The sequence below is a fragment of the Lineus longissimus genome, chromosome 4, assembly GCF_910592395.1.
Source record: "Lineus longissimus chromosome 4, tnLinLong1.2, whole genome shotgun sequence".
Lineage (NCBI taxonomy): Eukaryota > Metazoa > Nemertea > Pilidiophora > Heteronemertea > Lineidae > Lineus > Lineus longissimus.
The window spans coordinates 21,555,901-21,567,954 of NC_088311.1; the positions used below are offsets into that span (position 1 = coordinate 21,555,901).

Here is a 12,054-nt window from a genome sequence, read left to right on the forward strand (position 1 = left end):
GCATTTTCATTTCTTTCTAGAAGAGTTACTGTTCGTTCTGAGAATTTCACTTTCAGGCAAAATTTCTATTTGTTTAAAAGCTGTAGCTGGTGGAAATACTTTTTCTCATGCCTGCTATTACCTGATGGATGAGCTACACAAAAAGAAAACTCATTTACTCCACTCTCCTCATTTTGCTAACATTGGTGAGAAAATCTACAGATGTAGAAAATCGTGTAAAAGAATAGAGTTGCTTGATGTGCGAAGCGTGTATTTCTCGAGCTAGAAATAGATCTCAGTCGAACCCCAGTGTTTCTCTGGTGTGATAGTTGCCTAAGGTGCAGCTTTTGTGAACAGCTCCAAGACAACTGTGCCATTCCTTCTGGTCTGATTGGATTCCTTTCCGTGGATTAAGCGATACAATTTAGGTATGTACTCAATCGGTCAGTCCAATTCTTGACTCCTTCACCCATTGATTAGCTCATTCTGCAACTTGCTTTGGTTCAGAGCTATCAGTCTACCTTAGCCTACGCAGTGCTTGGAATAACTCAGTTTAATCCTATTGTCTGATGTGATTCCCTTTGGCCAAATGGTTGGAGATTGCATGTCCTCCGTGAATTTTTCAGTGTCTGATTTGGCCTTTAGGTGAGATAAACCTCATTGTCTCTAGGGTGTGTGGCTTACCTCTGAGGTAATGAGGTATGATAGAAAAGGGCTGGTTGGCTGTGTCCAACTCCATAAGGCAAGGATGGGATGAGCATGCTATTGGAAAATTAAAGTGTAGATTGTGTTGCTTCTGGAGGCTGTAATCATTGTAAATACTGAACCTATTCACAGTATGGTCAGGTCACAGGAGGACATAATATTTGTAGTCCTATTGAATGACATTTCTGCATAAGTCAGTATTGGTAGGCACTATCATATTTCCTACTGTCAGGCCTATGAATTTATTCTTGTTTGCGCCAGATGCATCCAGCCACACCTGTGTTTTACCAGGACTCGAAACTCTGCATAAATTTTTAGTTATTATCTGATCATTGTAGTTATTTTCATCAGCCGAGGATATTTCTCTTGGTCTTAGGTAAGCATGTCCTTTCTGATTTGAGATTTCTGTCAAGAACTTGCCCATTCTGGCTTAATATATTGCTATCCTCAAAGCGAGTGTTACCACTATTCATAGACATACTCATTCGATTAGTCTGATATACTGTGACAGCTGATGAGAATGGAAGCCAGTCTTCCTAAATGATAATCTTTATAGCAGTCCCTGATCTATACATTCTGGCTCAATACATCACCGTCTATTAGCGAGTGTTTCCACTATTGATAGACATAACTTTATGTAAGTCTGATATACTGTGACAGCTGATGAGAATAAAAGTCAGTCTTCCTAGATTATAATCTTTATAGCAGTCGCTGACAACACAAGCATCATAGACATTCACATACTCATATGTAAGTCTGATGTACTGTGACAGCAGATGAGAATGGAATAAATTCCTGAACAACAATCTGTTTAGCTGTCACTGGCCTACCCATTCTGGCTCAGTATATCACTATCCTCAAAGTAGTGTGTCACACATTCGAATATACAAGTCTGATATAGGCTGCTGTGACAGCTGATGAGAATGGAAGCTAGTCTCCCTTAGGAACATCTTTATTGATTGCTGACTTAATACATTTGTATAGTGTGTGTAGGTCAATGTGGCTGGTGTGTTCATTTCTCTCCGGTGGATGTCCCGGCAGCGTCCTGGTACTGGGAATAGAATTGTGGCCTTTTTAGACTGAAAAGAAGTGTCCACAGGGGGGATTTCAGAAGCTTTTGGAGTAAGGTGTCCATTATCCCGACATAACATACGCGAAACATGCAGCATTATCACTGTGCAAAAAGTGCACATATGTTGTGCAATGGCTAGATAGTGGTTGGAAGTCGCACAACCTACGCACGTGCAAATTTTTAAATGTGGATTGCCGAGAACATTACAAACGATCTGTCAAACTAAACGGTTTAAACTAGATAAACACTCGTTTTCGTAAATAAGACCAAGAATGCTTCTTTTATCTAAAATGAAATTGAGTGGTTTCTATTGATTTATTCATTGATTTCGTTGGTCATTTTGCTTGAGAGGAGATGAGAGTTTCTTGATCATGTTGATGTTCGTATCGAATGGCAGCAGCGCCTTTTGAAAGTCATCACTTTGAAGGAAATAGACACATCTGGGTCAAATTGTGAGGAGTGAAGGTCAAGGGGATTCAGTAGGTCAAGGTTAACATGAGATGCTCTGTCAGTCATCTAGCCTTTGTGAAGGTCACTTTAGAAAAGGTCAAGGTCAATTTGATGTTGCTCTGCTGAATTGCCAGCTTTTACTTTTACTATAGCCACAGTTATTTTCATGAGATATTTTCACTTTTACCCGTAGGTGATGATGTACGTATAGGTACAGGTATAGCATGTAGCTATTGGTATTAGAAAAAGTATCAACATCTCATCCACCCACGTCCAATTACCATAGCATTGAAATAGACTGCCATGCTGGAGTTATGTCAGTGATAGTATATGTTATGGTTTCGCTCATCTGTGTTTTCATTTCTCTGCATTTTGCTTGTGAATATCTTACTAACTCTGCCATGAATATCTTACTAACTCTGCTATGAATCAAGTCAAAGAAGATGTTTTTGTTTCAAGCAGATATTATTGTTGCATTTTGAAATGTGAGGCTGAGATATGTAAGTTTTAGATAGGTTGAGTCTATACTTAAATATTACCCTCATCTTAACCAGCCACGACTTTCTCGGAATTGGAAATAGTTTCTAACAGCTTAGGGTTTTATATGATTATTATTAATCATGCATTTTCTCTCTTCTTTCTCCCACGCCACATCAGCCAGGAGATCGCACCAGTAAAACATAGGGTAACATTCTCAGACAGTTATAGTCCAACGGAAACACGTAAAATGGCCAATCACACCGGTGGGACGCAAAGTCCATCTAGTCCAACGTCACCAGACACGCCCTTGGCTCCAGCGCCTCCAAGTATTTTAATAACTAGGCCATTAACTCGCTCCCAAAGGTAAGAAGCTTTGGCGTCTGAAACGTTTGGTGGTGTGTTCTATTTTCTTCCTGCATCCAGATTTTGGCGTCACATTTTAGTTTTGTCATTTCAACTATCCGAAAGTTTTCATTTCGTTTCAGTGGGTCTTGATATGTTTTCATTTAAATTTCTTCATTCACATTTCTTTGGCGTTTTCCCCGTAGCTAAACATTTTGTTCCCATCTTCATCAAGAGTTTTAAGGTTGTGAAATTTAGTTTTGGTTGTGTGTCATTTCATTTCATCAAGCATCCGTATTTTGTCCTCGCATAGGGTAGCAGTTCAACTTCTTTCCATTTCCTATCCTTAGATGACTGCATCTTTTATTTTCAGTTTCAGTGTCCTTGTGTGAACCTTCAGTTTTCTATTCAGTTTCGAGGTTTACCCCTCATATTTTAGTTTCTATCCCTCAGCCTCTTTGTGTGACCAAAAAGTGACGAGATTGATATATTCATTTATCTAATGTTGTTTCATAATGTGTTCATTCAACAAACAATCTAAAAGAAGAGTCTGTTGGTGATTTGTCATTCTGGCGCCCATCCTTTCTATTCATGCCAATTTGGAAATGCCTTGTTGACTTTGATTCAGCAAATTGCATGATTGCATTGTCAAGAAAGAAAGTCTACAAGAAACCCAATAGCAAATCTGACCAACATTGTTTTCTCTTCAATTTTCTGCATGTTGTTGGTTGGGTTTCTCCTATTTTCTCCTGCAAGGTTTACTTATTTCAGTTCCTTATCATGCTCATAGATGGCAGTGCTGTAGTTTTCCTCTTTTTTCTTCTTACCCTATTTATCTTCTTCATCATTCATCATGCAAGGGTTCAATTTCAGATTTATCAGGAAACATAGTATCATTATTATTATACGTTAATCTTGTCAATTAATTTGCACTTTGCAATGAATTGTACATATCTCTTTTAATGGATGAAATAAGGACCCAGTGATTAAATTTCCATTGTTGAACAAGGAAAAACTGAGCTGTTGCTTCAGTTGTAGATGAAAAAGGATAGCTGATTGACCCATGTACCCATTGAACTTATTGATGAATCATATTTTGACACCCCCCAGTCTATTATTATGTAATGAAAGCATTGTTTTGTTGATCTTTTCTTTATTAATATGACAGGACAATCCGTGAATTTGGACAGCCAACGATTTTTAAGCTCTATTGCTAACGTTATAGCTCTAATTTCAAATTTCAGGAACTCAACCGTCAAATGGTGTATTGTTTGTTCGCAGAGCGCTCTAGGGTTAATATTCAGATTGTATGACTGCGCCTTATGAAATATGATAAATTCATATTGATTATACATGATTTAATGTGCTGATGACAAAGGCTGTCAATCACGGAATATTCGTGAAAAACTATCAACATGGGTGAAGTAAGGGTCAGTAGGGCTGTATACAAAATCAGAATCATAGGTAATTGCAGCCTACCATTAACTGGTCCAAAACGACATGAATGACCAATTGTGAATAACTCGCTGTGATATTAAGTGAATCTTGTCGCAAGTAAGATTATGAAGGTTCTTTGCAGAGTTTTGACAAAGAGATGTGTTATACTCTTGCCTTCAGTCCCATACTACATTGTGATACCCAAGATTATTCTAGACATGTACTTCCCATCTTCGCCTTTCTATCATTTTGCATCAAGATGCGACTTCACCAACAGCCGGCAAGGATTATGCGTGTTATATGTGTGCTTATGCAATCTCTATCGGATATTCTCGGCTTGGTGCTGCATAATTGCGGACATAAAATCAATGAGTTTTTTCCGTGCATTGAGGGACAAGTATTGACAGAATGAGGCGGTTATGAAGCTATTAGGCTATTGCATGCGTCTGTTACAGAAGTCACGCCAATCTTTGGCATTCAAGATTTTTTTTCCATAACAACCATCTTTTGATATTGATGGAATGAGTCTCATTTGAAAGTCAGGCGTATATTCATATCAGTAAAGGACACTGATTTGCGAAGTTGTTGGGCGGGGAGCATTGAAATGAATCAGTTCCATTAAGCCCATGCCGTTCGTTAAAATTTTTTTAATTTGTATTCTGTTATTGTCAAGTGGCAGCATCCCCTTACTAATTTGCATTCCATGCCATTGAGTGATCCGTTTTAAAGTCCTTCAGACAAGTCTGTCTAAATATGTCTCGTTCATTGACTGGAGAAGGCGGGGACTTTATCGATGAATGATGGCGACACTGGATTATCTGATAAACAACATTCAGATTCCCCACCGTAATTAGCTGCGCTGACCAATTAATCTATGTGATGGGTTACTGGGTGAGGTTCTATGTTTCCCGAGGGTGACATTTTGTCTGCTCACACGCTATGCCAGGCATCGAGATGAAGACAGATAATGATACAGCCTCTCCACAACGAGGAAATTGTAACTTCAATATACATTCCATGTAGAGTCTAGAGGTAGCCTTCAATGTGAGGCCAGATTCACTCGGTGGGGTGGTAGCCTTGACTCGGAAAGAGGGGAAACCCTCAGAGAGGTTTCCCCTTATCAGTAAACATACCAGAAGCAATCCCCTTATCAGTAAACCTAGAAAAAAACAACCATGAAACATGTTTCTAATCAATTATCGTTCTTTATGACAGCTGCCAATCACTTGGCTTTTGCGTTATATTGTTTCATCCACTACAGAAGCTGCAGTAGCCTGTGATAAAGAAGATAAAAAGCGACCAGTAAAGTTGCCTTCGAAGACCCACAAATCATGGAATGGTTTATTGCTTTGCTGACTCTACTGGGAGCTGATGATTCAGTTTCCCGCATTGGCGACCCGGCCATGTAAACCGGTCCCAGGCGGGGTTTAGATATTCAGTAGCTGTAGCTCCAAAACTTTTTGTATCCACCGCCAGTATTCGCTCGTATTCCTGTCTTGTGACTGGTGGGAGTGTGCAGTGGGAGTATAAACTCTAGTTTCAGCGATCTAAGACCGGTTGATTCATCACTTCAAAAATGTAACAAATGGCCAAGACAGACCATGACGTCATGACCATTGGACAAATTGGTGTTGTCAACCGGTTGTTTATCCAAATTGAACATTTTCAAAGGCATCGAACGAACATGTAGATATTTTGAGGCCAGACTTGAAGATACAGAATTGGACTGAGATTGGTGAAACTGGAATCATTCTAGTTTTACGAATCTAGGACTGTTTCATTAGTTAATACGAAATTGAAACAAAGGCCAAGGACGTGATGTCATGATCATCAGAATTTGGTCTCCCCCACCGTTTGTCAATCTGTTAACCTATTGAATTGAATGCCATTGAGTGCCAATGTGGCTGATGTCTATTTGGGCCAAGATAAGAATAGTCCAAAAATGTCTTATATTGGTGAAACCAGAGTATTTTGATAGGCCTTCAGTGATGGTACCATTGGTATGATTAGAGTCTGGGATCCAAAAAGTGATATCGTGCACATAGTGGTAACTTCCAGATCTAACCGAGTAGTAATGCTATTAATTTGACTGATGGCTGTTCATGTATTTCGCTTGCTTTCATTGGGGTAATGGAGTCGAATGTATAATTCAACAGAAAATTCCTGTTTGCTCCATCTATTAATGTGCGTCTAATTCCACATCCACCATATTATGATATATTTGTCTGGTTTGTATATCAAAGATTGAATGAATGTTACACTGTCATAGAAAAGGCAACAAAATGGTGTAGCCTGAAATATTCAAGTTGCTTTTGCCACAGAAAAGGCAACAAAATGGTGTAACCAGAAGTGTAGAAGATGCTTCGGCCAGTGGAAAGAACCCTTTGGATCATTAACAAAGACTAAGGGAGTCTCCCACTTCCCTGGTTTGCTTCTCAAGTCAGGTCGAGGCCAGAGGCATCACTTGCCCAGTACGAAGATTGGCAAGACGTACAGAGCCAGTTCTTCTCAACCATTCTTGACCAAAACCACTATTGATCCAACCAACCAGTGAAAAAGAATATTGATATAAAGCAATTTTCCTTGAGTAGTATGTTTTATAACTAATCCATATCAACCCTGTTCATAAAGGCAGCAGCACATAAGAACATTAAAGTGCATTTCCTCAAGAGGAAATTACAAATAGTAAAAGTAGCTTATGATAATGTTCGAGAACATGGTCTGAATGGAATTGATGCACTTATAATGAGATTTATGAATTTTCAATAAATGCGCTGTATCGATCCTGTGAATTCTCTTGTCAATCAACTGTCATGCGGAAGATATGTTGGAAACTTTTTAGAGAATATTCCTGCACAGCTAGGGATTACGGGTACGTCGTGGTGTAGAGACTCGCAGAGAGAGCAGCACCAGTGTTGCAGCTGTGCACTTTTGTCTCACTTCTGCTTAAAACCACACGTGAGTTCATCCCATGCAACCATGGTACATCCAACGGGAATAAGGTTCTAGTGTAAACTGAATAACTTCTTTTTATGTTCATTCCATAAAACCATGGTAAACCATGATCAGCCCAAGTGTATAAGCCGAATACCCCATTTGACCTCATCCCATACAACCATGGTAAGCCATAAGAATGCGGCCCCAGTGTATGCCGAAAACCCCATTCGAGTTCATCCCATACACCATGGTAAGCCATAAGAATCTGGCTCCAGTGTCGGCCGAATCCCATGTTTGAATATTTCATGACAACGTGTCAATACAATTCGGTCAACAAGCAAGAAATGGGGAAAAAGTAACCGAGCGAAGTAGTTAAGATGTGCGCCTGAGTAGGTTGGGGTATGGATGTGGAATGATAGATTTGTGAGCGTGTGGGTGCACAGGAGTTTGGTGATTGTCTGGGGAATGTTTTGTCTTTTTATGAATGATGAAAAAATATACTGACGTTGATTAAGACTGATCATCTGTGAACAAGAAATCTCCCAAAGGTTCTTGTTTTATTGATCGTTTTTAGATATCAATGAAGTCGTCGCGTCGTAGAAGCTGGTGAAAATATCTTCCTCCATTTGGTTTGATACTCAATAGTGTGTGTCTAGATTGGTCTTTTCCAGCAACGAGTTTGGTTTTGAACCCAAGTTCAAGTTTATCCTAGAGCTCGGTTGTCACTGTCAACAGCTGATAAAGAGAGGAAATACTGGTCAAAGGACACCACCCTGATCAAAGCTTAGGGCTTTGTGATGTGGACTGCTGACTTTGTTACCAAAAATCGACCTACTGTCTAGGGTGCATCTCAAAAATTCTGAATGCAGAAGAAGAAACAGCATCTCAGCACAGGCCTGTACATGTGAGCTAGGACTCAAGACTCAAGTATTTCTATTTAGAATATAGGCAGGTGGGTGTACCAATTCTATTTGATATGTGATCTCAAAATATTTTGTGTGTCAAGTGGTCTGATCTGGGAAGGTAGGTCTAGGTGGGCCTAGAGAAGAGCCATCGATATTATTATCAGAGTTTGTCTTTGCAGTGGATATTGATCAGAACCAGTAGGGTAGTAGGTAGGACCCCGGCTCGTTCATAAACAGGCATCAGTACTCCACGACACAGGAAAATCATTTCTTGCTTCGTGATTTGGATTATTATATCCGGGGAAGGAATTGTTCATGGAGGAGTAAGTACTCGTTTTGGTATCTTCAACTAGCTGGCGGTTATATGAAAGCAATCAGCCGCATCAGAAAGAGCTACCAACGGGCCTCGAACCTGTAACCATATCTGTTCACAAGGTAAACGCCTTAACCACTAGACCATCAGATACGGTCATTGGTTAACTCCGAATTAGGCAAATTTTGGAATCCTTTGTTATTCAGAATGCACTTCTAACCTATCCATTCTGTCTGGGTCCCATCCTCTGTGATGATTTGTGAAAGATGAGAATCCAAGGTTAATATCCCCTGGGCACAGGTGTCGTGCCAGATAATGGGGTTCATAATGTCACCCAGGCAGATTGCCATTCGTCCCATCAGCCATTGTTCAGACCGAGTACGAGTTTATTTTGAATAAGGGGAACACTCGAATGAGGTTTGGATCCATCATGTTCCTTTCTGCCCCAAAAAAGTCACCCCTGGACAGAACAGTATATTTGAAACATGTCAAGTTTGGCAAACTTTTAAAGAACAGTTCAATAATTTCAATTAGATTTCCTATTTTGACCAATAAACTACAAAAATGTGCAAACATTTCTGTATTTACCGAAAGTTGCTGAATGGAGAAATGAAAAAATCCATTCTTTGTTTATTGTGTAATTCATATCGGAAGCTCTGCAATGACCTTGCAATTGCATCTCTTCTAATGAGACTCATCAATCAACTAACTCGTTAATCTGTCTCCCTCATTATCCTAGTGGGACATTAACATTGTGTAATCGGCCAGTAACTGGAGAACTAGTTAGCTTAGATATTAACTAATTGACTAGAATTATAACACGATGATAAAGAATAATTTGTTGATTATTTGTGATGTGGTTCGGGAAAATGATGATGTTTGTTTATATGTTGTTGTTCTTGTAAAGCTATTTACTGAAAATGAAAACTATTGATGCAAGAAGGTTCCCCTCCATATGCTTCAAGGCTTTAAAAAGAAGAGACCACACTTAAATGTTACAAGATCCTTTTTAAGAAGTGATTGAAATTGGCATATTGATTTGCAGTAGTCAATTTACCCCTTTCCATGCTTTTCTATAGTCAATTTCAGAAGCCACTTTGCCCTTCCTACTCTTGCTGTCTATGTGCAACTTAAATTCTATTGATTCCAACAACTTTGTTGTAAATTCATATCCGGAATATTGATATTTGACAACTTGTCGTCATTTTGCCTTTTGTCCCTAAGGCACCTTCTCCATAGAGTTATACCCTATACTACACTATACGCGAACAATGGCTTCACAAAGGGTGCATGACCATGAAACTATTGTTCGCATATAGTATAGTATAGGGTATAGCTCTATGGAATAGGTGCCTAAAGGCCTCTTCTATAAATTTCATAATCCTACAAACTAGCCCCGACCAATAAAACCACTCGGTTATTCATTCAGCGATCTTGACACATGGTGTTGAAGTATTGGTTCACTTTAGGTTTCGATTTTGTCGTGAAGATTTCTGCCCTGAGTAATCTGTGCTTCAGGATGTCAAAAGCCCATTACAAGCTCCTCCTTGATACAATACAGTTAGTTCCTTTTCTATTTTCTCTCATTCGAGTTGACTAGCACCTTCTGCTATTATGTGCATCTCCGGTTTCATAGTTGACATGGACTTTTTCAACGAAGACAAACCAGGGCCCAAACAGAACAAATGCGCATACACTGAACAAGCCACTTTGACCTTTGATATGATGCAAAAACCTTGGTAGTGAACATGTGTGATTCTTTGTTCTTGGTGAACACATGACTGATCAACGCCCAAACAAACTTTTTCGAAAAGGTCCATCGCACCAGTCAGAGGAAGCCGTTGAGGTCCACAGCAAACCTGCAGCAAACAAAAGACTGTGTGGTTGCATTAAGGCCACCTGCTGACCGATTCCTCCTGCTCCCTCCTGACTATTGCTCCTTGTAACAAAATTACCTCCATTCTCTCCATAAGATCTGTACACATATTTGTGTTTGAAGTAATCCCCTTGATCATGGCAACGCTTCAGGGTCAAGGACACTTGGCCAATGCCAACATGAATCTCAATCAATTCTATGAGAGCAGACGATGTATTATTTACATACAGTTTGATGTAATGGGAAAGGGATGAGTGGGTGACTGTGAGGACTCATATTCTTATGATTGTGGGTTTGAACCTGACACCGACACATTCCTTGTGACTCTGTGTGTTGGACTTGTCCACGTCGGTGGGAAATATGGTAGAAATGTCTTTAACTGTAGGAAATATGTTAGACATGTCCATTACAGTGGGAAATATGATAGACCTGTCTATAACGGTGATAACGTCCTGACAGCAAAGCTTTCTCCAATGATGTTATCTGTCACAAGGGATGGGGTTGGAAACTGCGAGGCTGTACTGTATGATTGCGGCAATCAATGCCCAATAACGCTGCTAGAATCCAGTCTATAAATGTGGTCTTCTGGCTATGAGTCCACTGATCCTAAAACACGCATTCGTTTCATGTCTGCACAGACAAATAAAAACTTTGCCAATCAACTAAGCTTCTGATCGAGCCATAGTCGGCGAAGATCGTAAATGAAATGGTGTAGATCCCGTTGATGGAAATTGCCTTAAAAGCTCATTCAATAATGATGCTTATTCGACAGTTGACATTGATCTGCTTTGAAGTATCGAGAACTTGAGGTAATTGAGTTTCTGACTGATTAATTTACTGGTAGAGGTACCGGGTACGGTAAAATATCTGTGGAATCGTCCGATTCAAAATGACATTTGCTTCTTCTGGACGCCTTGAGGTTTTGGGTAATTTCATATAGGAAATAGCTTTTTTGTTGTAATGTAGTTTCGTGACGTTAGGGAATGGGAGCCTTGGGTCAAAGTTCGAATCTTTCTTTTGGTCTCGTCTACGGGTAAAACTGGTAATTGGTGGGTTTAATGTTGATGGCAAGATGCTAGGATCAGCAATTCTTTTTGCAGGTTCCTACAATGATCAGTGCAAATAAGCAATTTTTGTCGCATGTGATCGTGATCACAGGTTGCAGTGATTTATATTGCTCTTTTGTGGCTCACTTTAATATTTCCAGAGAATGTACCTCAAGATATTGAGAACAACAGCATGCTTTAATTCATTCTCAAAATATTTTCATCGGATACGAAAAGTAACTTTGTTGCAATAATATATGGTAAACACATTTGATACATGTTGAGTTATTCATTAAGCAATGTTCTGATAAATCATAACATATGTAATGTTACAATTGGTTGTTGACTCTGGAAGTTATAACATTGCTGTCCCGGGTCTGCATCAGGACACTGTTCCAGCCAGACCCACTTGGCGTGTCCTTTTTGGACCGAAAAAATGAGGTTGTTGCCGGTGGTGGTTGAGTGCTAGAAAATGCCACCACATCTGTCATAATGTACACTTTTATGTAATG

At 39.6% G+C, this 12,054-nt stretch overlaps 1 protein-coding gene across 4 annotated transcripts in view; it reads left to right on the plus strand.

Moving 5' to 3' along the window:
- The window catches only part of LOC135486682 (uncharacterized), a 78,797-nt gene that overhangs the window by 39,088 nt on the left and 27,655 nt on the right, over nt 1-12,054 (plus strand). For 3 of the 4 annotated variants that reach the window (XM_064769691.1, XM_064769690.1, XM_064769692.1), the window contains one exon: nt 2,864-3,049. The exons of the other annotated variant lie outside the window; for it this stretch is intronic. In XM_064769691.1, the coding sequence (XP_064625761.1) occupies nt 2,864-3,049 (186 nt within the window). The remainder of the gene's footprint in view (nt 1-2,863; nt 3,050-12,054) is intronic. 4 annotated transcript variants of the gene reach the window in all.